The sequence below is a fragment of the Vombatus ursinus genome, unplaced genomic scaffold (assembly GCF_900497805.2).
Source record: "Vombatus ursinus unplaced genomic scaffold, bare-nosed wombat genome assembly UNPS02014798.1, whole genome shotgun sequence".
NCBI classification, from domain to species: Eukaryota; Metazoa; Chordata; class Mammalia; order Diprotodontia; family Vombatidae; genus Vombatus; species Vombatus ursinus.
Genome location: NW_020954576.1, coordinates 55,843,606 through 55,853,668, shown reverse-complemented (window position 1 = coordinate 55,853,668; position 10,063 = coordinate 55,843,606). Strand labels below are relative to the sequence as shown.

General features: G+C 43.4%; 2 protein-coding genes across 18 annotated transcripts in view; one reads left to right on the top strand and one right to left on the bottom strand.

Annotated features, from left to right (window-relative positions):
• Nucleotides 1–4,732, bottom strand: part of LOC114050036 (uncharacterized protein C1orf43 homolog) — a 5,803-nt gene extending 1,071 nt beyond the window's left edge. The window contains exons 1-6 of one of the 3 annotated variants that reach the window (XM_027871565.1): nucleotides 4,501–4,732; nucleotides 4,156–4,257; nucleotides 3,554–3,671; nucleotides 3,269–3,337; nucleotides 1,792–1,958; nucleotides 1,631–1,689 (exon numbers count right to left, since the gene is read on the bottom strand). In XM_027871565.1, coding sequence (XP_027727366.1) covers nucleotides 1,631–1,689; nucleotides 1,792–1,958; nucleotides 3,269–3,337; nucleotides 3,554–3,671; nucleotides 4,156–4,257; nucleotides 4,501–4,566 — 581 coding nt within the window. In that variant the 5' untranslated portion in view covers nucleotides 4,567–4,732. Of the gene's footprint in view, nucleotides 1–1,620; nucleotides 1,690–1,791; nucleotides 1,959–3,268; nucleotides 3,338–3,553; nucleotides 3,672–4,155; nucleotides 4,258–4,500 lie in introns of all 3 variants that reach the window. The other 2 variants (XM_027871567.1, XM_027871566.1) reach the window with 2 other exon arrangements.
• Nucleotides 4,733–5,024: 292 nt separating this feature from the next.
• Nucleotides 5,025–10,063, top strand: part of LOC114050208 (ubiquitin-associated protein 2-like) — a 45,048-nt gene continuing 40,009 nt past the window's right edge. For all 15 annotated transcript variants that reach the window (XM_027871857.1, XM_027871856.1, XM_027871854.1 and 12 more), the window contains exons 1-2: nucleotides 5,025–5,110; nucleotides 9,331–9,460. In XM_027871857.1, coding sequence (XP_027727658.1) covers nucleotides 9,371–9,460 — 90 coding nt within the window. In that variant the 5' untranslated portion in view covers nucleotides 5,025–5,110; nucleotides 9,331–9,370. The remainder of the gene's footprint in view (nucleotides 5,111–9,330; nucleotides 9,461–10,063) is intronic.

Genomic DNA, 10,063 nt, shown 5'->3' with positions numbered 1-10,063 from the left:
TCTCTCACTCTCACTCTCTGCTAAAATTCAATTTCATTTTGAGAAAGAGCATCTGGCAGAGGCATTCCTAAGGAGAGATAGCATTTACCTATAGAATATGGACAAAATGTAAGATAGTTTTGGGAAGGAGGGGGCTGGCAGCTTGGAGGCATCTAGAAAAGCTTCTAATAGAAAGAAGGTGGTACTTAAGCTGAGTTTTGAAGGAAACCAGAAATTCTAAGAAGAGCAGGGAAGGAGAGCATTCTACCCTTGGCAACAGCTAACGAGGCACAAACTTGGGAAGTGTCATTCAGGAACCACAAGTTGAGTCTGGATGGACCATAGAGTAAATGGAGGGGAGAGGAATGTGGAAAGGTAGAATGCTTGAAACCTTATGATTTAAAAGGGAAGGGAGTGGTTGGTTCTAAGCTGGTTTTGTCTATATTTTGTAGGTAAATGCTGTCTCTCCTTTGGAATGTAAGCTCTTTGGGGGCACTGTTCCACTTCTGTCTTTGTATTGCCTTTCTAGTACTTAGCAATGACTGGCACACAGTAAGCACTTAATTAATATTTATGGACTGAGGGCCTAACAGATATCTTTAGATCATCTAAATTCTTAACCATTTCCTTCACTTTACAGATACAGCTCAGGAAAAAGTGAGGGTGAATTTTAACTCAGGTTTTGCTGACTTCTACAAGACTTGCTACTTGATTTCAATCAGATCTTGCTGTTTTATTTTTCTGACAGCTCTAAGTGTTCTTTTATATGCTTTTAAAGAATAAAACAATTCTTTTCAAGAGGCAAAAAAGAGAGGAGGTAGGAGATATACAAACCCTTTCTTTCCTTTAAGAAAGACCCAAATTAAATCTTAAGACAGAAGGGAATAGAATGTATTTCTCTATATAATTAACTCTACATTATCAATGCTAATTAAAAATTTGAGAATAGTTTACCCTTACTACCCAGAATCTCTCATTTGAATGCTTGCACAAGCCTAACATAACGAAACTAAATCTAGGGTGTCTAGGGGAAGCAACATATTCCAAACCAGTCAAGAAGGATCAACCAAACTTTGGGGTTCCTTTCTCTTAGTGTAATCAAAGCTTAACTACAATGTTTTTGTCTGGTGGGTCTAATGGGGTTGCTACTGCCAGATGAGACACTAAGGATAGCTGCTACTTAAGTTGTTACTATTATAAGACTAAAAAGGACACCGCAATAATAGTAAGGGTCCTAGGGGATAAGGAATTCTACTGGACTGGATTCAAACAAAGGTTTGTGTGCCAGGGTTGAAGGAATTTTTCCTTAGCTTGCAAAATAGCTTTTACTCTGAGATGGAAGGAACAGAGGAGCAGTTTGGAGTAACAGAAAAACACTGATTTTGGAAATGGGAAGACCTAGGTTTCAATCTTAGCTCTAAGGTGTCTTCTAAGTTGTATGTAAAAATACATAAAAATGTAAGCTGTATATAAAAATACAACTCTTGAGTTGCCTGGCATCACAGACACTTTGCCTGCTTTATTTTCTGGTGATGGTCCCACCCTAGTGTCAGTCCAGTACTGTTTGGTACTCTAATATATATTAGAAGAAAAAAAAAAAAGAAAGAAACCCACAACCAGTCCCACATTGACACGTTTTACCAAAACTCACGCTGCAGCCAGTTCACTCAGTGCTTCTTGGTAGTGTAGATATTCAGTCTGGCCAAAGACCTGAGGAGAAAAAAAGAGAATGAGGATCTTTTAAGCTCTGTTCTCTACCATTCCCACATGAAATAAAAAATCTATATGCAGCAAAAAGATCAACTGACTTACACCAGTTCCATATCTAGCTGTCTCATAGCCGTCCAGCAGGGTATCAATGAGAGCTTTTCGGACACCCTTGAAGGGGGTACTTGTGTTTCGAAGCTCCAGCAGATAGGAGCGGAAGTTCTTGCCCATTAGGGAACGAGGATGCCGGCCTTCTGAATGGAATGGGATCTCTGAAGAGATCATGAAGGACAAGATGAAAATATTTTTCATGCATTTCTGGTCAAGAAATTCCCTGCTAATTATTTCCAAGTAATCTTGATCAATTCTTCAAATTAGGAAATTTTGGAGGGAGCAACAGAAACCAGACATCCAGTCCTCAACAACTGTTTGGTAATGGTAACAAATGGTAGATTATGTGGCCCTTTATTTATCTATTTCCTGCCCTTTTAGATTCTATGAGCATTTTTAAAATGTGGGTATATATGGATAAACATGCTACAGCTTTGGCTCCAACTATTTCTTCCTATACCTGCTCTTGTGATCACCTTTCAGCTTGATTAGATATGGGGAATGCAAGACTTAGTCTCAAAGAAGACAGAATTCAAGTTAGGGCCTGAAACCTAATGCTTTGGAATATCTGTTCTCCCCCCCTCTGGATTGTCTACTTCTGAACTCTAGGACAACGCCTTCCTTTGCAAAAGGATAGGTTCCAGGCTGGGACTGTCCAAACTTAGGGAATGCTTTTCCTAGGGACCATGTGCTTCTATCAAAGAAGGCAGCTAAGACGATGGTTGAGTAATAGGGTATGAGTCAAGAGACTCAGGTTTTACCACACATTAGCTAGCCTATGACCTTTATAAAGTCACTTTACATTTCTAAGTACAAGTTTCCTTATCTGTAAAATAAATGCTAAGACTAGATGTTTATTCTTTTCTAGAAATAGCATTGTACAAATCCTTAAAAGTCATAGAATGTACAAGTTAACAAATAACAATATTAACAACTAGCATTTAGATACATCTAAGTTTTGCAAAGAGGTTTACAAATATAACATTTGATCTTCACAACCACCCAAAGAGGTATAGTATTCCCATTTTACAGAAGAAACTAAGGCTAAGAGAGGTTAAGTGACTTGCTTGGGATCACAGTAAGTATTTGAGGGTGGATTTTAACTCAGGTTTTCCTGACTCCAGGTCCAGCAGTCTATACATTGGGCCATCTAACCAGCCCTTTCCTAATTTGAGCTGAAACAGAATTGGATCTTTCATGCCTTTTAAGAATTCAGTAAACTATTTTCCCTGCTCCCATCCTTCCCATTCAAAAGCTAGGGAATCACTGGCAAAATATCTCAAAGGAGAATTCATTTCCTTATCAACTCAGTTCCTCAAGAGGAGGAAACAGATTCTTTAGATTCAAGGGAGTTCCTAACACAGGTATGCCTGATTAAGTAGAAGCCGAATTTATTCTTATCCCCATGATGTAGGTCATAAGTTTCTTCTCTATCTGGAGAATCAAAATTCCTGAAGAGACCTTCCCATACCTGACCGACTCTTACCAGAGGCACGAATGGCATCCAATGCTTTCATCCTGTACAGGTAGTTGTAGCAATCTGTAAGGATAATGGCTGGAATCAGTAATACCACTCCCACCTCCCTTATATGACAACCCTTTCACTACTAAGCTTGCTTTCTCAGATTAGCTATACAGAAAATAACTAAAATTATGGTTTCTGAGCATCTCCATATTTCTCTCTCAGCTCCCAAAAACTCTGAACCCTTGGCTTTCCAAATTTACCCATCCCCAAGGTGGAAAACTCGCCCCATACGTTGATTTCCTGGTGTCTCCAGCTGCAAAAGTCTGGCATCATCCTCTTCAAGAAGCTGGGGTTCATACTTTACATCCTGGACCTTGGATAGTCGGATGTCAATCTCTTCCTTCAGATCCTGCTCCCATGGAGAGAAAAAAAGAGCTATCATCTTAGAATATGTATCCCCTCATGGATTAGCTTATTCTCTACCTCTCACCAACTTGGAAATGAAGTAAACTCTGGGGATGGGCATAAACAACTGAATCAGGAACAGGAAGCAAATAAAAATCCTTTTGACTACTGGTATGTGGCAGAAAAGCACCCAAGAAGAAGTGGGACTAGAGTTCTCCAACACCCAGAGACTCAAACCCTCTAGAATCACTCAGCACTGGCATTCAGGCAATGAATCACAGCGGGAAGAATCAGAAGACACTAACCGACAGTAATCAATCAACAGGGGATCATCATTCCTAACACCGTGTTCTTTCCCCAAACCCAAATTAAAGGATGTAGATAGACCATAAGTAGATTAAAAGATATACCCCAGAGATGAGAAAATCCTACCACTCCACTTAAACAAAGCTACTGATTACGAATTTCGAGAATTTCTAGACACCCACCTTGGGAGCATTGTGTCCCACAGGGACATGGGGGCCTCTTCGAGACTTCATAGCAAAACGCATGATCTGCCTCTTCACAAAAATGAACAGCAGCACAAATACCTGGCGGGAAAGACGGGCTAGAAGCCGCCTGGAGGGGGGCTCCGGGAGATCCCGCTGCTCCCCACCCCCACCCCCAATTCGGGGGTCCGGGGAAGCACACTTGGGCCCTCCCCCCGGGGGGGCGGGTCAGCAGGCTGGGGGAGCCCGCACGAGGGGAGCTGGGGTGGGCGCGGAGCCGGGAAGGCGTGGTTGGCTGGCCTTGGGGCTGGCCCCGGGAGTGGGGGGAGGGGTTCGTCTCCTCACCAAGCTCCCGTAGGCCATCACCAGCACGACGTTCACCCCGGACAACCAGTTACTGCTGGACGCCATGGCCTCCTTCAAGCTTCGTTAGCTCGGGCTCCGTAGTAGCGATGGCCCTAGGGCTCCTTGGTGTTCCTTGGCCATTTCCTTATGGGGGAAGCCAAAGCCGGGCCCTGTTGGAAAACATGGCGGCCAGGGGAGCGCGGGGAACTGGTGGGGGGAGGGCGGAACTGAGGAGGGAAAGGGAAAGAGGGCGGAGAGAAGCGTGACGAGTTCCTCCTCTCCCTTGGCACGTGACACCGGCAAGGTGGAAGGAGAAAGCGCGTGCGAGGAAGGCGGGACTCCGCGGCAGGGAGGAAAAGGAGGTCATGGGTAGATCATGTGACCGGAGGAGGCGGACTCACGGATCCAGAGAAGGTGGCTCGTGGCAGGACGACGGGCGCGCGCCTCTTTGCGTGTCACGTGCTGAGGGAGGAAGGAAGGAGAGTGGGAGGGGAAAGGCGCGAGAGCGAGCTCGAGAGGAAAAAGGGGGGGGGGGTGGAGAGAGAAGAGGGAGTCTATATCACGTGACAGGGGCGGCGCGGCCCGGGGTGTCAGTGTGGAGGAGACTGAGGTAAAGTTGGGAGCGCGGCGGCGGCGGCGGCGGCGGCGGCGGTAGCGGCAGCGCGGCGGGGCCGGGTATTGTCCGCGGCCCCTTTAAATCCGCGATTCCCCCTTCACCCTTTCTCTCCTCCCGCCGTGGCCCCTTCTCCCACCAGCCGCCCCCCCTACCTCGCGCGGTGCGGGCTTCCCCTCCCCCTTCCGCGCGCTGTGCCCCCCCCCTCCAGTCGCGCGGGCCCCAGGCTCCCCCATCTCCCCCACCCCCGCCACTCTGGGCCAGCCGCCGGGGTTTTGTTTATGGTCGGGCTTGCGGCCTACTGGGCCGCGCCGGAGCCGGGGCCTAGATTTGGGAGCGTGGCCGGGCGGGGCGCGTGGTGGCCGGGGGGGGCCATGCGGCTCGGGCCTGGGGGAGTGGAGCGCGAGGGAGTGAGCGCGGTCTGGGCCGGGCCTGAGGTAGGGCTCCCCCTTCCTCTCTTTTTATAACCCTGTGCCTAAGGAGAAGGTCGGGGCGGGGGTGGGGGGAGGAGGCCGCGGCATTCTCCCCCTCCAGCCTTAGGACCTCCTCGGGGCCTTCCCTCACCCGAGCTAGGACTCGGCCTGGGTTTGAGCACGGAGAGATCAGGGGAGCGGTGGGACGAAGTTGCCCACGCCCCTTGGTTTATTTCCGTATGGGCTATTAAATTTGAGTGCAAAGAATTAATCTTTTGGGGAGAGGTGGGCGATTGGTCCTGCCGGCTACCCTTGTATTTCTGGAACTGAATCTCTACTCGTCGGCCCTCCGCCCTGTTTCTTCTCCACTCCTAGCCCCTTTGTCAGCTGCTCTAGTTCTTCTCACTTTATCTCCTCTTCTGGATTTTTGGAGGTATTTTAATTAATACCTTTAATCTTTGCCCAGTGGAGCCTTGGGTACTTTCAACAATAAAAAGCATGTGGGGGAGCTTGACCTCCCTGCTGCAAGCCCCTTGGGTATATTGCCCTGGAGCACCGGCTGTCTTTATCACTGTGTTCTCAATTGAGTTCAAGAACTGTTCATTAGTCCGTACTACGTGCAAAGCATTTCCCATAATGGGGCACAAATTCCAAATTTATCGAATTCTTTCACATTGTGGAGAGTACCCAGATTGCTTTGTAAACTGATGCCATAACAAACTGCCTGAAACAGCCACCTCTTTGGTGGGATGTTAGGAAAAGAAAACGACCACAGTAACAGGCAGTTTTTTGCCTTAGTATATCCTTTACTATTAGCTTCATAAAGCTAGTGGGGCCTTTTTCCTTCTTATATCCTGGCTTGGGAAACGTGATGTGCTTGTGCTGCAATATATTCAGCCCCGATTGAAACTCTTCATTACTACAGAATTAAAATGTTTGGCATCCTAATAGCTACCCTGTTGAATAGTTTAGGTCCCTGATTTTAAATGACCCAAACCTTTCAGTGGGATTGATTACTTCCACAGCAGACAGGAGTTCTATTTCTAATTAGCTGAGTTTTGTGGACTAGTAAAAAGGTTATAGAAACAAGTTCTTTGTTTTTAAAGGTGTACCAAGCATACCTTTATGGGGAGATATTTTGTCTTGTCAGAGTGGGATTGGATGTGGGGAGAACATATAGCCAGGTGGTCAACTTACTAAAGCTACTTACGAATTAGAGTTGACATTAGAAGCAAAAAGATGTATCTGCCAGGCTCTTGTGTGGTCTTCTCTGAATTGTTGTGCTTAGTTTAGTGCACTCATAGCACTTATTTTCTAATTGCATTTTGTATTTCCAATTAGATTGTAAGCTTGAGGGCAGGGACCATGTCTCATTCTACTTTTGTATACCCCATGGTACTGCACATATAGGTATGCAAATAAATGTTTGTTGATCGATTGATTTCAGTAAAATATTTTTTAACCTCTCAATGGCTGTTTTTTAAGTTGTTGGTTTTTCCAAGAAGGTCTGATAGCTCCTTTTGAAACTGCACTCTACCTACTATCATGTTGTGTTCCTTTAAGCTTTAGTAATTAATTTGAGATTTCTCCTTTTCCCTCCCCATCAGCACATCCTTATACTTTAAGGAAGGTAGTATGTAAGATGGTTCTCTTGTTCCCTGCCAACTGTGGATGTATTTGCCTGCCCACTACTAGAAGGTACCGAGTCTGTGTTCCAAGTAATCTTTTAGATCAGTTGCTTCCTGCTGACCTTGCTCACTGTTTTGCAAGTTGTCTCAATCACATTTTACCAAGCATTTGTAAGAGAGATAAGGGAATTCAGTCACTAGTGATCAAAAGAATGTCTTAAATGATTGGTAGTGTTTTTCCATTAAGTGTTCCAAACAGAATTAAGGTCCAGACAATTGTGCAAATAGCTGTAGCTATGCAATATAATTGTGTAGCTAGCATATGGTCTCCTAACTCATCCTTTCAAATTGAAATCAAATGTGTGGTGGAAGGAAGTCAACATTTAGAAATTGTAGGTTGAGATGGGAAGTGCCAACTCATATTAAATTAGAAACCCCAGAGTAGGCAATTTTAAAATATAACCAATATGAATACTTTTGTTCTTGTCTTGACATTGCTTTATCTCCACTGCTGGTTTGGATGCAGTGGTGGTTAGCTAAATGATGTTTGTATTTTTGTAGATGAAATGTTAAAACTTGACTATGATTCCAGCCTAGACAGATAGACTACTGTGTAGCATATAGCCTGTTCTCCCTTGACATATTTGTATGTTTTTTGTTGTTAAAATTGGTATCTGACTCTCCCTTAAAATGTTCCGTAAAGGCTTAACTACTTTTTGGAAATGGAAGAAAATGAAACTTTTAATGACATTGTAATAAACAAGGATGTATGTAACCATAGTGTCACAAATTTGTAAAGAACTTATCCCAAATAAATTGTTTTTATTAGCAATTCAAGTATCTTTCTGTGGACTATCCAAGAAAATGAAAGAGGTGAAATATCAAAACCTCCTTACCAAATTCAGCATCCTATTTGTGGCCATATTGTGTCAATTACAAGGAGCCCAGAATTGACTAATTAATTAATAAATTTCCATTAGCCAAAAATTATTTGGGTCAGATTTTTCCAAACTTATTAGAAAAGTGAGCACCTTTGAAAGAGAATAAATTAGTGGTAAAATATCCTGCTCTCCTTTTGCCTACCACTGGCAAAAGAAAGGTTTTGTTTTTGTTTTTTAAACTAAAAACAGCAGCTGAGGTTGCGTTTAAGCTGAAGGCATGTGTGGTACTCCAGTTGTACTGTTTCTTGTTAGAGTAGTTAGAGTTAAGTTTATATTCAGGCTAGGGTGAACTTCCCATATAGTATTCTATCAGTGCAGTCATGAGATGACTTTATAATGCTTCCTTCCCCTTACAAGTAAGACATTGTGTTGGGTGCTTTGGGCTTTGGCTAATTCTGCAGTTCTCGGATATTCGACTTCAGAAGAGCTGTGGCAGATAATAATGGCAGTTGTGAACCCTAAGAGTTTGGGGTTTGTTGACCAGCAGGTTAGGTGGAGAAGCCACTGCAAAGACAGGGAACAAGGATTGCTGGGGGAGCTGAGATTCCAGGCAAAGTCATTGGAGTTAATATGTCTCTTTTGGAAGGCTCTAGTTTAAAAAAAAAGAAGCCTGCACATCATGTATACAGATAAAAATTTAAAGGAGGTGAGAGTATTAGAGATAGAGCCTGGATTTCAGAGGTAGAGGTTATGTATTTTTTTAGGTAGGGATACTTTGAACTGATTTTCTTGTTGTGCGTGTGGCTTAGTGATCCCCTTCATAGAAGACCTCTACTCGTACTTTTTGATAATTCTATAACGTAAAGGTAATTGAGCAGACTCTTTGTTTGAAGGGGTTTTGAGTCTTAGGGAGTGTGTGTGTGTGTGTGTGTGTGTATGTGTGTGTGTGTTTTAATCAGCATGTTGTGTAGACTTAAAGATGGCCCCACTTGCTAAGGACTAGTAGAACTGGAATGAGCTGGTAACTTTTCTGTACTTTTTATGTGACTGCCCATCATCAAGCCAATAATAAATACAATACACTGTGCTTTACAAAGCGGGTTAAAAACCAAGGCCTTAAGAAGCTTATAAATCTAAATATGATGTTTCCCTAAAAGCAGATACATTCTCTTGGTTTGCTGTGCCTAGAGACGAATGATTTAAAAAAAAATTTTTTTTAAAGGGGAGTGAGGACAGTGAGTGGTAAATATATTTTGATCATATTTGATCTCTAATAAGAAACTTTTTTTTTCCAGCATTCTACCTTGTAAATACTGTTATTTGTATATACTGTAAATGATGACATCAGTGGGCACTAACCGAGCCCGGGGAAACTGGGAGCAGACACAGACACAGAACCAGACACAGCACAAGCAGAGGCCACAGGTAAAGAAATTTGAGAGAAAGTAGAGTTTAGGCAACCCAAATGGCTGATAAAGCTTTACATCCAGCACAGCTTTATTCTGTGATTTGAGTTTTCTTTCTGTATTCTGTTTTTCAGAATTAGATCTTAGGTCTCTTATTCTCCCTGGATGCTTTCTTTGTGCTGTTAGAAAAAACTGCCTTTTTTTTCTTTTGCTGTTTCATGTTGCTGTGTGAGGCTTTGAGAAAAGGGATTATGTGACTTTTGTTTTTTAGACCCCCTATGGCTACAATTTGGTAATAGCACTTCTTTTCCTTTTCTGGCCCTCTAGTATAGTATCTTCCTAATTTCTTAGATTTTTCACTGTGACTCCACTCTTTAGCCTATGTATGGCTAGCCATTTCCCTGCTTCTGGGTCTGATCTTTTCTTTCTCTTTTGTCTTGTTCCTTTGGGGCCTTTGGAAGTTTTATCTGTGTTTCCCTTCACATCTGGACTTAGCCTCTTCCCTGGGCTTGGTGTTTTTTTTTTTGTTTGTTTGTTTTTTAGTTTTCAAAAATTGTCCAGTAAGATACTCATAGGCATTGTTCAGTTACAGGTTTAAAAGGGAAAATTAACCATCTGGCAA